At 45.5% G+C, this 16,266-nt stretch overlaps 1 protein-coding gene across 1 annotated transcript in view; it reads right to left on the minus strand.

Annotated features, from left to right (window-relative positions):
- The window catches only part of ITPR3 (inositol 1,4,5-trisphosphate receptor type 3), a 105,698-nt gene that overhangs the window by 7,661 nt on the left and 81,771 nt on the right, over positions 1–16,266 (minus strand). Inside the window, exons 37-52 of the mRNA XM_081915660.1 lie at positions 15,652–15,760; positions 14,764–14,854; positions 13,880–14,049; positions 12,429–12,603; positions 11,352–11,536; positions 11,031–11,231; positions 10,723–10,833; positions 10,236–10,331; positions 8,937–9,038; positions 8,076–8,162; positions 6,038–6,148; positions 4,834–5,026; positions 3,311–3,436; positions 1,419–1,591; positions 683–847; positions 75–267 (exon numbers count right to left, since the gene is read on the minus strand). Coding sequence (XP_081771786.1) covers positions 75–267; positions 683–847; positions 1,419–1,591; positions 3,311–3,436; positions 4,834–5,026; positions 6,038–6,148; positions 8,076–8,162; positions 8,937–9,038; positions 10,236–10,331; positions 10,723–10,833; positions 11,031–11,231; positions 11,352–11,536; positions 12,429–12,603; positions 13,880–14,049; positions 14,764–14,854; positions 15,652–15,760 — 2,288 coding nt within the window. The remainder of the gene's footprint in view (positions 1–74; positions 268–682; positions 848–1,418; positions 1,592–3,310; positions 3,437–4,833; positions 5,027–6,037; positions 6,149–8,075; positions 8,163–8,936; positions 9,039–10,235; positions 10,332–10,722; positions 10,834–11,030; positions 11,232–11,351; positions 11,537–12,428; positions 12,604–13,879; positions 14,050–14,763; positions 14,855–15,651; positions 15,761–16,266) is intronic.

Genomic DNA, 16,266 nt, shown 5'->3' on the forward strand with positions numbered 1-16,266 from the left:
CTTAAAATCCCTTCTGTTTAAACCACTATTGTTAAATATCAAACTTGAGAGATAGCGGGGTGGGGGGAGCAAACCTTTCGATTTAATGTTGGGCAATGGGTCTACTTCAAGGATGAAGTCATCTTTCAGAAAGAGAAAGCCTACAATGGAGAAGAGGTAGACGAGGATGAGAGCCAGAAGGGCTGTCAGAAGAATGGAGCGTCCGTTGCGTGTCACACTTTTGATGACATTAAATAAGGTCTCCTCCCGGTAGATCAAGTCAAACAGCTGAAACAGAAAAATAATAACTTGCTTATATAGAAACAGTCTGAAGAGAACAGGCATTCTGTGGTAGTCCTTCAGGCACATAGTATTTATTAGCAGGAGAATGATTGCCATTCATTAATCACCAATATCCCCACTTTTCTCACAGATAAATGTGGATGTTCTTTTCCATAAAGGAACAAGAAGCCCTTTGGACTCTTGCTTCAAGAGCCTAGCAACTTGTCGGAACAGGAATTGGTTTGGCGTTGCTTGACAGTACCAAACCATCCCATCTAGTCAATGATTTGTATTTCTTTCTTGCCCACTTCATAAAATGAATAATTGCAATCCTAGCCAGCTAGGGAGAACCAAGCAGGCATAAAAAGAGGTGAAATGTTACGCATACAACAGGTAGATAATACAGAAGAAATTAGCATACCAAGATGCTGTAGAATAGTTCGTGCACAAAGAGTCCCAAGACGCTGGTCAAGATATAGGCAACATGATAGAGAAATTCCATATCCATGATCATGGCCTTATATCCTCGGATGAATGTTCCGCGGTTTCCAACAAAGCTCACCACAAACACAATCTTATTTGTCAGCTGTGGAACAAGCACAAAGCAGAGGGGGAAAGAGGCAAGCAGTTACTTTCCTGAGTGAGTTTATACTGTTTATTATGCTACTTCAGCTTTATTGACAGCCATCTTCTGCTTTCAGTTAACACTGATATAAATCCATTGCCATTAGATTTGCAAACTGGTCTTAGCTCTAGGCATGGTGCCAGTACCTAAAACCCCTTGCTTCTTTGTTGGTTGGTTGGTTTGTCTCCTTAATAAAATTTATACACTGCTTGATTGTGTAAAAAAACAAAACCTCAGCATTTTACAAAAGATACAACAGTAAAATCAAGAAAATTTCACAACCAAACCTAAAAGCACACAAAAGTTAAAATACTAAACTAGATTAAAATTACTTCGATTTTCTAAGCATCTAGATAGGCATATTTAAACAAGAATGTTTTTAACAGGTGTCAAAGAGTACAGCGAAGGCGCCTACTTGATCTCAATAGGCAAAGGGTTGCACAGTTTATGGTAGTTCAGTGGAACTCATTCCCAGTTAAATATGTACAAGACTGCAGCCAGAGTTAGGCCTGAGGTTAGCCAAGTGACTTACATTGAGAGCTCCCAGTATGTTCAGAGTGAGTCCAATGCCCAGGTGGTAGATGGATCGCAGGATCAATGCCACAAGGAGCGGTCGGATCCCATAGCGTCGGGTAAAGAGAGCCATGATGGAGAAGCAGATTAAAAGCCAGGAGAGCAGGGGGATCAGTGGAGAATCCAACAGCCCTGGAAATTCACAAATTAATTCATTAAGTAGCCAAGACGTTTGTTTGTAACATAACCTTCAGCAGCAACTGCTGTGATGGAGCAGAACTGCTCTCCTGACACTGGCATCGCTGAGACTTACCTGGAAAGCGCGGGGGTGGGGAAGGGTGAGGTTTGGATGCACACACACACCCCACCAGCCCTGACCTTGCCACAGTCCTGTCCCACCCAACACCTTCCAAGTGACAGAAGTGGAGCTCTGCATGCCCCACTCCTGATCACGTCACACAGCATTAGGTGAGAAGAAACAAGCTTCGCGAGAGCACAGCATTAAAGCACTTGCATAGCAGCAGCCAGTGAGGTAAAGCAGAAGGCAGTGAATGCCATTACTGTTCATCCACAATTTCGTTTGTGATTTCTAGGCCTGGGTCTCGTCGGAAAATCTGCAGTTTACTGCTGAACTGGAACAAACGGCAGTCATATTTTCTGCAAAGAACTGCAGCTGACAGGGAGGAGAACTGGAGGTGCCTCCTTGCCCAGGATGGTGCAGATGTGCTACTAATGCATAACCAGCAATGCCTAGTGGGAACCAAAGATGCCATCACCCTGTCCCCTCACACAGGCACTGCTAGCCATTCCCCAACATCACAGCTGCTCAGTGGACCACATCCTGCCTCATCTGTTTTCAACCCCAGATCTGAGCACCCAGATCTAAAGGGAAGCATTTCTTTTAGGAGACCACTTCAGGGTATGTACAGTCTACCATGAGTGTCATCTACATCAGAGGTTTTCAACCTTTTTGAGTCCATGGCTCCCTTGACCAACAAGATTCTGCGGCACCCCTGTGGGGATCAGGAGCCCAGTTATGTCACCCCTTGCCTGCAGAGCTGGCAGCCTCTCACCCTTTTTCAAACAGCCTCCCTTGTGGAGTGCTCCCTCAGCCTCCTCTCCCCTCTCCTTGGGAGTCCTCTGGGCAGCTGCTGCCGCCGCCCTTGGTCTCTGAACTGCCCAGCCCCAAAGAGAGGTGCTCCTCACACTGCCCCTAAGGGGCCTGGGACTTGTCTGTCTATTCCTAACAGCGAGGGCTGGTGGGACTGGCTGGCTGGCCTCCCTCGCCCACTTGCTCTCTTACTCCAAGGCCGCTTCAGCTCCTGGCAACCAGCACCCCTGACACCTGCAGAATACCTTGTGAATACCTGCAGAGCTTATAGCCAGGACTGCTACAACAAACAGCTGTGCAAGCCTTTGGGAGGCAGAGATGCAAGAGGGTGTCAGAGGAAGGAGGGAAGGAAAGATGGACAGAGGCCAGTGTTGCCTGTGGCACCCCTGACCATAATTCAAGGCACCCCAGGGTGCCATGGCACACTGGTTGAAAACCACTGATCTACATACTTGTTTGTTTCGAAAAACACTCAAAATATACGAACAGAACACAACTTCTTACTGGGAACTGGTTTACCAAAGGTTTTGCAGAAAGGTTCTTTCCAAAGGGGGTTTATTTTTAATGTTCACAAAAAGATAAGTGATTAGGGTTTTTGAAATGATAGCTTATTTGAGGTAAAGAACTGCTAGCGAGTTGGCTGCAAAGGCCTAGCTGGCAAAATTGACCGAAGAACCACAGGGCCTCAAATAGCATTTTCTTTGCATGAATACCAAGTGGGCAGAGTACCCCTGCAAAGGGATCCATGAATGCTGGCAATGGTTGTATAAAAATCAAAGTGAGCCTGATGGAACATATACCCATTGAGGATGCTTCGACATAAGGATAGAATAAAGCAATGATGATGTTTATGAAGACAGCCAGGTTGAAGGAAATGCTTCCCCAGAGTGTCATTCTGCGGGAGAACCAGTACATCAGTGGATTGCCTATGAGAAGAAAGAAAGGCAAAGCTGAGTATATCTTGTATGCTTTTGGAAAGTAGCACAGAGCTCTCCAAAGACCCAGCAATCTCAGTGCAATTATTTATAGAGCCAGGGATCAATGCTCTTGTTTCCCCAACCCAGTTGCAAACACTATCAATTGCCAGAAACTGGGACATAATTTTCAAATGATACCTCAATATTTGTGCACACCACCTTTCAGTGGACTGCAGCACATAAAACTGGTCCGGGATCATGTCCTCATTTCATTCTTTCTACCACTGTTTTCTGTAGAAAAACTCACTAAGATTTTGAATGCTAACACGTTAAGCAGGGAGGGTGAAACAGCAGCCCTCCATATCTTATTGGACTCCAACTCCCATCAGCCCCAGCCAGCATGGCCAATGGCAAGGATGATGGGAGTTACAGTCTGGGCAGCCACAGCTTAGCCACTGTTGATTTAAAGGGACATCCAGTCAGCTCTCTCAAAGTTATGAGAGGGGAATAGGGATGCTGCAGATGTGTCACCTACCCAGCAGCCTCCCTGACTGGTAGTCTCTGAGAATCCCCACACAGCAGCATTGGGATATGTCAATGTCCATGCAGAGGCTGCCTCTACAGAGTCAGCTCATCGTGGCCTTCATGGCTACTATGGGGCTATCTCAGTTCATCACAGGCCCCAAACAAGTGGAAGGGCACACTCTTGAACTGGTCTTTGCTATAGAGCGAGTGGCTGCAGAGAGAGTTTGCAATGAGCTTATTGTCCTGGGTGGATCATTCCTTGATGACACTTGGACTGGCAACAGTAATATCCTCCTGCAGGGGTGTGGAACTACTGAATATTAAACAGGCACCATCTCTTGTCTTTTCGGCAACAGCTGAAGACCTTCCACTTTCAACAAGACATTTGCATTGAAATCTTTCCCAGTCTGCACCTGTACTGGAATTGTTTTCAATATTTCCTTTATTGTTTTACTACTTGTTGACTGCCCCTAGGTTGCTTTGGGAGGAAGGGCAAGATACAAATTTAAAGAAAAAAATAAAATAAGATGGTCTGCCCCAGAGAAATATAGAATTCAATGGATTATTGAATCATCCTGATTGACGTGGTTGGCACACCTGAAAAAGCTGTGGTCTCACTGTGAAACAGAAACGGCTAGTGAAATGATCGCTCCAAAGCGCCCTCTCCAGGGCTATGGAGTCTGCATGGCCCCATGATTCTCTGGGGAGCTGCAGGGAATGAATTGGGTGCCACCTTCAGGACAGGGTCAGTGGAGCCCGGTGAACGTCACTTGACTATCCACACTCCTCAACAGGTGCTTGCAGGAGCTGGATCTGACATACAATTTGGCATTCTAAATTATTATCTGTACAAACAGCCTCCTGCCTTGTTCTAGTCTTACTGCGCAGTTTCTTCTGCCATTCCATCTCGTTGTGGAGGAAGGACGACTGCTCAAAGAAGTCACTGACTTTGCTGCCCTGGTCATCCTGCTCTGTTGTGGTGAACAGGCGGTATTTCGTCTCTTTGGTCACAAACTCGCAGATGCTGGGCACTGGGAAGATGATCTGCTCCATGCTGCGGTCCAGGCGCACAATCTGGGAGAAAGCAGAGATTTGAGGAGTTTTTGGTTCATATCCTAGAAGGGACCTAGGTCTTTCCCCCACTTTGTCCTGGTAGCTTAAGTATGGGTCAAAGCAGTTGAAAACCGTATGTATAAAATATACAGCTAAAACCAGTGCATCTGTATATGTGACAAGCACCCCCAGCAGTGAAACCCAGGAAATAAGCATCTGGGTTGGGGCACAATGTCTGCTAGAGTTGCAGCTAATCCAGGATGCTGCACCAACAAACAGCATGGGCCAGTGCTTCAACATTGGCAGGCAAGAGTTAGCACCACCAGATGCGGCATCATAAAGGTTTTTATATGGCTCAGGATAAGGTAGAGAAAGGACATGACTAGGTGGAATCTTGAGTGAGTCAACCAAAGGGCATTTTTCAAAGAGATTTGCTAGTCACTAGGGAGGAGGCTACATTAGTGTATTCCGGCACAATTCCTTACTAAGGAAGAAGAACTAATGGGATGACAGCTGACAGGCAGGAGCCTGAGCTCTTGAAAAATTGGTTATGCAACTTCAAAGCTGCAAAAGCAGCAGCTCTGGTGGCTAATAGAGCCATCCTAAAGTTGAGGATGAGGAGAGAAATTCTGTAGAGGAGAAACCACCATTTCCTAAAGCCTACTGGCTCACACCAGCCAGAGCTGGAGGTTTTCTATTGTGTACTGCCTTCATTCAGCTTTCATGAAAAGTAGTTTTCCCACTATTGACACTAATGGAAGAGAAAACAATTATGCTAACTTCAGAACTGGTGTACATTTTTGCCATTTGTGAGGGCAAATCAGGGGAGGCCTTGGAATCACAGTATCCAAGGCCCCCTCGCAAGCCTCTTATGGAGATTTCAGAGCAGGTCATCCACATGCTGCTAGATAATGAAATGCAGAACTGTATATTACACCGTTTAGGTCATCTGATAGAGAAATCCGGATAAAATTCTAATTACACACAGGTTTGAAAACGTGTAGAGATAGCTATGAAAAAAGTCAACTCCACCTCTATCTGGGATGTGTGCTTCTCATAATACGCTAGTGGATCTTCCTCTTCCTCTTGGACAGGAGTTGTTGATTTCAGCATCTGGGTCAGCTGTTTGTTGTGTAGAATGAGCTGTGAGAAAGAGAAGGGGGAAATACTATAACCTCAGCTTGTAAAGGCCTGGGGGGAATCTCTTTCAGCTATGTATTAGCAATACATTTCCTTGTATTTACTAGGTATGAAAAGCTCTGGGGGGGGGGTGAGGGGAGCATATATAGTCAGGGTAGACAGGGCCTGCGCTTCCCCTGGGAGACAGCCATTCAATTCAGCACACTAATTAACAGCCAAAGACCACTAATCTGTAAATTACAAATCACTGCCCATAAATCCCCACACAGAAATTGAATTATAACTGGGTAATGATTGTGGTCTTAGACTGTGCGATGTGCGCAAACAAGCTCACAGCCAAATAGTCAATGTGGCTATCTCTGAAAAATAAAAGCAACGTTGGTTGTACCACAGGGAAAACTCACCTGCACTGCTGTATAAAGAACTACCGGGAGGTGAGGGAAAGTGTGTCCAGAGACCACTATGCCCACAGGAAAGCAACACAAAGCTGTACAATCATCCAGTAGATTTCCTACTTTGGTGTATGGGGTCCCCCCCCCCTTCTGGTGTAACATACTATCGCTCAAAAGCTTTCTCCCCTGTTCTTGATCTGAAGGCCAAGAAGTAAGGCCCTTTCATTGTTCCATTCTGTGCCTCCGTGACCTATTGTGAACCCAGGGATGCGGGTGGCGCTGTGGTCTAAACCACTAAGCCTCTTGGGCTTGCCAATCAGAAGGTCGGCAGTTTGAATCCTCACGATGGGGTGAGCTCCCATTGCTTTGCCGCAACTCCTGCCAACCTAGCAGTTCGAAAGCAAGCAGCACAAGTAAATAAATAGGTACCACGGCAGCGAAAAGGTAAATGGCGTTTCCATGCGCTCTGGTTTCCGTCATGGTGTTCCGTTGCTCCGGAAGCAGTTTAGTCATGCTGGCCACATGACCCAGAAAGCTGGACAAGTGCCAGCTCCCTTGGCCTGAAGCGAGATGAGCTCTGCACCCTATAGTCTCCTTTGACTGGACTTAACCATCCAGGGGTCCTTCACCTTTTTTTTTTTTACCTTTTATTGTTAAGCCATTGCCTATTCCTCCCTGTGCCCTCTGGCTAACCTGACTCTTAACCATGCACCTTGGGTCACTCTGGGCAGCTAACAAATCCAACAGGGTCAAACAGCAAAAACAAACAGTAAAATCACCATATAAATCATAATATATACAACAAAAATAGCCACTGATATAAGGCATATGTCCACAAACCTGTTCTGATGTGTGTGTACCTCCACAACAGTGAGTAAAGTTTCTTAAGTAGAGCCAACTGCCATGCTCTAGCCATCCAGACACTCAGTGATGTTTGAAGTTTGCCTGCAACCCACAGCTCTGTTTCATATCTGTTTCTCTTCTTCGGCCACCTTTTCCCAAAGCCTCTGTCTCTTCTACCTATCTTTAAGTTTCTGTTTTTTGGTCCACTGCCAACTCTGCCTCCTTCCCTTAGCCACATTGCCCTTGGGCCTGTACACAATTTTAATCCCTGAAAACTATTTGATTTCCCTCACAAACAGACTTTTTGCCAAAATGCTGATGTAGACAGCTTCACTACCTCTGCAGTTTAAAAAAAAATAAATGCTTGTGAACATTCCATGGCATAAATGTTTCTCAATCACAGCCCTTGATTTCACTAGCACAAAACATCTCAAAAGCATTACAATAGTGTTTTAATAAAATCCTTTATAAACTGTCAAAGTAGCAATGTCCTTAGTTAACATCCTTATGGATTTGGATCATTGAAGGCTTGTGTAGCTTCACCATCTCCACATTTCACCTCATGGGAAAATGTAAACAGATGAAAAATTAAATTATGGGAAACAGCTGCAGAACTGTCCCTTACCAGGACTGACGCAATATGTCAGCAGTACTTCCTAAGCACCTTCCTGTTTCAATAGGGAGCATACACATACCATAGAAGAGATCCCTTCCTCCTCCTCCTCCTGAATTCGTTTCACGGGTTTTAAGAGATGCTGGAGCTGCTTGTTGTGCCGAGACAGCTGAAAACGTAAAGAAAACAAACAATGAATTGCCAGAGCCTAACAGCTGACTACAAAGTGAAAGCTTGTTTGCTTTGAAGCCTAATATCACTCAGTTACAAAAAAGTCTTTGCATCAGTGCATCCTTTCAGAATGCACATCACCAGTTCAACCAAAAGTAGCGCTTGTGCCCATCACTTGGACAGGAACATTGGGATGCTCCTTGCTGGCAGGGCTTTTCCACCAATGATGGAGCAACCTCCACAGCAAAGGTTAGGAGAGCCAAGCCGGGCTGGGTGGAGGGATACCTCCATCGCATCTAAACTCCCTCCAGCACAGCAGATTGGGTTTTTTAATTGCTCTGCCCATCAGTTGTACCATGGCTTCCTCCTCCCCATTTAAAGGTTTCTATGGAGCTGTGGGATGAGAGTATGGTACACACACACACAAAAACCAATGTACTTCCTTGATCTGGGTTTGTGTGGAGAAAGAAGGAATAAAAACTGAAGGGTAAAGCAGATTTGGGCTTGAAGAGAGAACAAAACCCCAGATGTCTATTTCTTTCCATTGGAAGTGTGTTGTATTGCAAGCGGGTCAAGACTGCAGCTCCATCCACCTATCAACTGAGGCTGAAATCTTCCAATGTTGTGCTTGAGAAACTATTTTAATTGGTCTGGGGGGAGAATGTGGGAAGAGTAACCCTTTCTAATCCATCCTTCATCCTCAAGGGCACCAGTGCCTAGGAAAAGGGAAAGGCATCTTTATCAAGCAGTAAAGCATTCATACAAAGGATACCTGTAGGGCTAAAATGTAGATGTTGTGTCCAACTTCCCGAGGAGAAACATCAGAGTTCTCACACTCTTCTTCTTGAACATAGGCTTTCTTAATGACATCAACCTGTGAAATATTTCACACATAAGTCCTGGTCACTAAAGCAGGAATCTGCTACAGGCAAGGCTATAGCAATAGCATAGTAAACAGGTAGGCTTGCCGTATGAGCAGAGAATCTGCTATTCTGTGAAGAATTTGGTGTCCTGAGAATTACAGCTTTCATTTTTAATAAGAAAACGGACAGCCTTACTGTTACTAGCTCTTGTAGAGTAACAGACTAAAAATCTCAGAATCCAGAAGGGTTGAAAATAATGCCCTGAGTCTTTTTCCCTCCCACATAGCTGCCCCATCCTAGAGTTCAAAAATTCCAACCCACCTCACCAACCCCTTATTCCATTCTAGTCTTTGCCAAATGTTTCCAAGTAGTATGAAAACCAAAGGGCAGCAAGGCAAATGTTCGTCAACTGACCAGCTAGGGTCTCAATTTTGACCCTAATGTATTATGGTCTCTGGGCAAACCTCAGGCTTGTGAGCTGATGAAGACCCTTCCAGGCCTATTTACTGGGTGTGAGGGATCTCCTGAGGCCATGTCCACTCTCCTCAGGTCACTTCTCCTGTTCCCATGCCATGTCCCTCACAGACCCTGCTTCTCATTCTCCTTGAGGGCTTTTGCCTGGCTGGAATGTGTTCTTGGAACTGGGACAGTGTGTGTGGCTTGTCTTGTTGGAAGATGGAGATAAGTGGGTACAGAAACCTTGGACTTATGCAGAGTCACATCCATTGCTCTCCCTACTCCTGCCTCAAACTCTACCCACCATTGGCATGAGGCTTCCAAAATGTTGCCAGCAAGGAAATGCAGTCCTCAGGCTGAAAAATGTTCCACACCCCTGCTATAATCTATTATTCTCTTGGTCCCTCTGCTGAATTTGCCAAGGAGCAAGGTAGCTGGCATATTGTCTGAAGGGTGCTCAGAGATGTACCCATCTAACATGGTGCAGGCTGAGACCAGTTACTTAGGAGCAAATGGATTCCACGTACGTGAAGTAAAACAGGTTATATTTCTACAAGGCTCTGTCAAGAGGGAACTGCAAAGCCGATAAAGAGGAGGATGAGAAGCTGCTTAAAGGAGGGATGTTCTATATCCCAATTGTGCTCCACGCAATTCCAGGTCCCCTTTATTTCAATAATGATTTGAAGTTCAAGAGATCTCTCAAAAGCAGGAAAGACCACACAGAGCTATCCCAGCCCTCTCAACTTTCTTACCAATTCCTGAGGCCGAAGGCTGATGAGAATCCGCTCGGCATTCTCACTGTCATGCCTGCTCTCCATCAGGGCCAGCAAAAGCTTGGAGGCATTGTCCTAATAACAAACAAACAAAAGCTACTGCAGTAAAGATAGATGGTTTCAACACACCATGTATCCAGAGCGCACTCACTCTGCAGAAGATCAATCCTCCATCAAAGCTACAAGAGAAGTCAGGATTCCAAAGGGATGAGGGAGAGCAAGGAGGAACCAACACACACTATGATTGGGTGGGCAGTATTTGAGAGGCAGGAAGTGGAAGAAGCTTGGTGCATGCAAAACCCTGTTTTGGCGCAAAGAGCTAGAATGATCACATTCAAATACGTTCTAGTCTGACCATTAAATAATTGCATGCAGGAAGTCAACCTCCAACATGAAGCATCTCTTGCCATCCCATATCTCCCATCCCTCCCTGTCCCATCACCACATTTCCAGCCAAGCCATCTACCTTTAGCTGAAGAACCAAGTCCATTCGGTACTTGCAGAGGGGGCTGATGTCATTGAGGATCAGGGCTGTGATGATGTCTATGCCGTTTGACTCATGGGTCACAATGCAGCTCTGTGGGTTAATACAAGGGAGTTACTCAACTGGCTCACAGCCAACTCCAAATCTCTGCTCCTATTCAAATGCTGAGACATAAAAATTGATGCTCTATCCAGCATCTCCATATTCCGAGTGTGTGAATCAAGGTGAACTCACGATTTCACTGGATGATGGAAGCAATGTGATTTTATCCACAAGTCAGTTGGGGTTACCTGGTTCTCATGACAGGGTCCCTGGCAATATTCTGTCAGTGTCTCCAGAGTCTGGGTGATGAGGGCCACGTTGTATTCATTGATGTAGAGGCCCAACAACCCCAGCCGTCCTGTGGTACTACCACACATAATATCCAGAAATTGCAGGGTTTCACACACCAGATTGTAGTTGGTTTTATTGTTCTGACAGCGGAGGAAGTTCTGTAAAACCAAGAGCAGAGTTTAAGAGGCATCTCAGTGGCGGGCAGCTTTTCAAAAGCAGACATCACTTGGATATGAGATATGCTGCAGAAAGGACCCATTTCAGTGCAGGATGCCCACCTGGAGATCCCGGTTGTGATTCTCACACAGCAGCTGCAGAAAGCGAAGAATTGGCTCCATGATCAAAACAGACACACCCATTTCATTGCTTTGGTTTCTATCCCTTGCATCATGGCCAGTCCGGAGCCCTACACCCATTGGATAACGGGATGGGGCGCTGGGCAGCATGAAAGATGTGACTCGTTCTGCAAGGAAATCAACACCTGGTTACTGGCTTAGCATATGAGCTGTGGCAACCTGTCTGGAAGGCCTAAAGCCAGTCTGTCTGACTCTTCAGAAAAAGGACCCCCAACAGGCATCCCCCTTTGTTCCACTGAGCCTTTCCCTTCCTGTAAGCATCACCCAGCAGCTCAAGTGATGACACTCTGGAAGACTTGGCCACTGAAGACTTTGTTATGTGCTGGCAGAAGGCTCACCCATTTGCTATTCTGGAGCATGGCTTCTACCGGGAAGCTGAAATACCATGTGGTTTAGGCTGGCAACAGTGACACACACCAAGGATCCCTGCCCCCAGTAATTAGGTGTTTCCCTAATATAGTTATTGCCAGTCTGGATGACAGACAGCCTTTCACCTAAGCTGGGTGTTTCCTGGAGCTTTAGTTTATTAAGGACCAAGTTAACCCTACACTTGCAGAATGCTGAGGGAGCTGGCTTAAAGATTGATGGAGATAAAAAATTAGTACCCATACTGTTTCTCAGTGCAAGGAACCTTTATTTTCCCATGGAGGGCTGCATTCCTTCAGGGGTAATCTATGGGGGAATGCTTGCTGGTGATGGGCAGGGCCAAAGTCAGCGTGTGGGGGAGTGGGGTAGAGCAAAAAGTGGTTGGGGCACTTCTATCTCTCTGTCTCTCTCCTTGTCATCCACATGAAGTTGAGGGTTATATGTGACCCACAAGCCATATGCTCCTCTCTGCTGTCACAGATCCCACATTTTTCAAGAGGGAGTTACTATTCTTCATTTGGGAGTCCAAGGGTTGAGAGAGATGTGGCCATTTTTAGAGATTCTTGCCAAGAGCATTTGTTGCTTTCCTAGACAAGCTCTGGTGAGCCCAGAATAAACTGGGTTTCCACATACCTTTGCTGGTATGTTCTGGGGAGTCTTTGTCCTCACGAGGTTTGTTGCCAATATCGCTCATATTTACAGTCACTGTAGACTTGACTTCCTGCTGAGCTTTCTTCATCCGGTCATGCAGAACTTTAAAGAACTTTTCTGACTTCTTGTCACCAGTCATCAAGTTATAGAATGATTTCTTCAGAAAGGGTGGGAGGAACAGGGAAGGGGTTAGACACTTAGTCCTCCGTTCAGGCTTCCAATAAGCATTTGGGAAGCCGTTGCAAAAGAGCAGGGTGTTGGATTAATGGGCCTTTGGCCTGATCCAGTGGGGCTCCTGTTAGGTTCTTATCCTGCTAGGACCAACCATTTCTTCCAAGGCCATCTGGATTACCTTTAGCAATCACAAGGTCTTTTGACAGGCAGCTCAGGTTTCATATTACAATTGGGATCTGATGGTCACAACACAAAATTCCTATCCTGCAGATTTCCACAAGCCAGACTCATACTACATTAACATTTTCCAGATTGTATCAAGAAGGGAAAAAAATAATGACCACAAAGAAAGGAAGGATACCCAGCAGAGGAAGTCCATGGTTAGGTCTGCACCATTAGATTTATAATATGACATCATGCTTCATCAACAATTTCCCCCAGAGGTAGAGAAGTTAAAATCTTACAAGATTTATGATTCATGTTATAGTGGAGGAAAATTATACTCCCATCGGCTTTTCAAAAACTTTTAGAAAAGCTTAAATTAGAACAAAGTTGGATATGCGCATTTCAAAGTTAGTTATGCCCAGATCAGGTTTCTAAAATAAAGGAATGTTAATGGTAAAGTCAAATGTTGTCACAACGTGCTATTTTAAAGATGCACAGTAGAGGGAGCAAAAGTTGTTTAAGAAAATCTATTACAGTCATACCTCTAGTTACATACCGCTCTGGTTACGTAACTTTCAGGTTACGAACGCGGCAAACCCGGAAGTGTTTACTTCTGGGTTCGCCGCCCACGCAGAAACGATCTGCACGCTACGCGCAGTAGCAGCGCTCTACTTATGGACTTTTCAGGGTGTGAACAGCACCCCAAATGGATGGCGTTCATAAGTAGAGGTACCACTGTACTACAGTTAGGCATCTCAAGGGTACGATTTTAAAGAAATCTGGCTAGATGTCTTACAACTCATTCCTTCTTCCAATTATATAGTCAACCAACTGATGCAATATAATTTTTTAAAGGGTTAATTCCACCAAACATGTTTTGTGCTTGCTTGCTGGGGCACCCAAAGTCGTTGCCGCAGGATCACATTACACCATGGGACAGTCAAATTTGGTAGCTCTGTCCCTGCCACGGTTGAGATATGTACCCCACAGTCACAGTATGGCATTAGAAGTTAAACTGAATTTACACTAGGCAAAAAGTAAGCACTTGGGTAGTTATCTGAACTTAGGTGGAAGCTGTCGCAGCAGACACAAACCTGTATCTCTGTGTTGCCCCCGTCCAGCAGCCGTATGGCCAGGCGGATGCTTTCCTGAAAAATCTTCTCATTCTTGGTGTTCATGATGAGGTCAGACACCAGCTTGGTGGCCCCTTCTCTGTCCAGCCGGCACTGAATGGCAGCAATGACTGACCAATCCTGATCTTGGCCTGTAGGCAAAAAGAACATTAGGGGAAGTGGAAGATGGAGGCGGCCAAACAGCTTAAAAATCATAACTTAACTAATACAGGGAGGAAGGCTAATTCAATAGTTAATGTGTCACCCTCAGACATGGAAAAATACGGTGCTCCATTTAATTACTACCCTCGGGCGGTTTATGTGACTTTGGTCCAATCAAGCACAAAAAGATGCAAAAACCATTGATGCGATTAAACTGTATTAAGGGCTACATATCAGCTTAAGTAGCTGGTGATGGTGAATAATTTGTATTTGCAAATAGTATTTGCTACCATGGCTCCTCTATCCATCAGTTTTCTCTCTGCTTGGCCAGGGATAATAAACAGCCCGCTGGTTCACAGTGATAGCTTTGAAGAGCAGAAGGTACGGCCCAAGGCTCAGTGGTAGAGCACATCTCCTGCACATAGAAAGCCCCAGATCCAAGCCATGGCAGGGCTGAAACCATGAGAGGGCCACTGCTAGTCTGCACCAGGAAACCCTGAGCTAGATGGACCGGGAGTCTGGCTCACAGTAAGCACAGTAAGCAACCAACATGTGCACCTTCAAGAACATCTGAAATGCCCAAGCTATATCTGTGTCCTGCACACCTGAGTGGCAGAAGATGGATTTAAGGGACTCAGAGAAGGGATGGGGAGAAAATGACACAAGAATGAGGAAGTTGAAATCCAGAACTGCAGACCACTTACCAGTTCCAGAAGGGTCAACAATCTCCCCTTTGGAGCCAGACCTCTTGGTTTGCAGATAATTAGACAAAAGCATTTTCCTCAATGTGTTGCCCTGGCATGAGAAAGAAGTGGGAGGAACTGCTCATCATGATCATCATGATCTTTTGTATTTCAAACCATAACACAAAGTTATCTGGGTGGTTTACAGTAAAAAAAAAAAAGAGGGGGGAGAAAGGAAAGAAATATAAAGCATAAAAGCACGAAGTCAAAATTAAATAAATATTTAAAATAAATAGAACAAACAACACCCTCTGGGATTAAAAACATGGATTAAAAAACTGAGAGGCCCAATGACTGGTTTAGGAGGCTTAGGTAAATAGAAAGGTATCCACCTGGCACTCAGAAGTTAACAAAGATGATGCCAGGCAATCTCATTTGAAAAGCTGATCCATAACAGTGGTGCCACTACCAAAAAGGCCCTCTCCCTGAGAATTACTCCCTTACTTTGTTTAGAGGAGGCACCTGGAGCAGGGCCTCCAAAGAGGATCCTAAGGTTCCTCTTACCAGTAGGTAAGTATGAAGAAAGCTGACCACTGTAAGGAACAAGATGCTGGACTGCATAGACCTTTGGTCTGAGCCCGCAGAACTCCTCCTAAGTCTTTAATATTAATGATCCATTTCATTCAGGCTCTCAGTGAATGAGTTAAACTCTATGAAAGAGCAGTGACTGGACAGTTTTTGTGTAGTTAAGAGATGCAATGCCTTGTTATCAAGAAGGGGGATCCTCTCAGAACGCGGTAAAACAGGCCTGGCTCTTTGCTCAGGAACCTACCAGGGAAAACAGACTGAAAAAGCGAGTTTGCTGTGGAGGTACCTTATATGTGAGCCCAAACCTCCTCAGCCACTCACCCTCTCTCCATATTTGTTCCTCTTCATCAGCATCTGCTGCAGGGTCCTCAGCACCTTAATGCAAAGCTTCTCCTCACTTTCCATCAGGTCTTTGGTGTGCTGGACCAATCTAGCAACACAAGAAGAATTCCTCTCATTTCCACTACCCACCCACAAGGAATGTTACAAAATACCAAGGACCCTGTTCCTAACTAGACAAGTCCACAGGCCACATCCGTCTTGCCAACCAAGTCTCAAAACCTTCAATTCTTTCATACCAGCACTTTTTATCTCCTCCTTCCAGGAGTAAAAAGTAAAATAGGTAAAGGACCCCTGGGCAGTCAAAGACGACTATGGGGTTGCGGCGCTCATCTCGCTTTCAGGCCAAGGGAGCCGGCGCTTGTCCACAGACAGCTTTCTGGGTCATGTGGCCAGCATGACTAAACTGCTTCTGGTGCAATGAAACACCACATGCCACAGCAGTACCTTATTTATCTACTTGCACTGGCATGATTTTGAATTGCTAGGTTGGCAGGAGCTGGGACAGAGCAACAGGGGCTCATTCCGTTGTGGGGATTCGAACCACCTACCTTCCAATCAGCAAGCCCAAGTGGCTCAGTGGTTTAGACCACAGTG

Source organism: Podarcis melisellensis (genome assembly GCF_964234715.1).
Source record: "Podarcis melisellensis genome assembly, chromosome: 6".
Classification (NCBI taxonomy): domain Eukaryota; kingdom Metazoa; phylum Chordata; class Lepidosauria; order Squamata; family Lacertidae; genus Podarcis; species Podarcis melisellensis.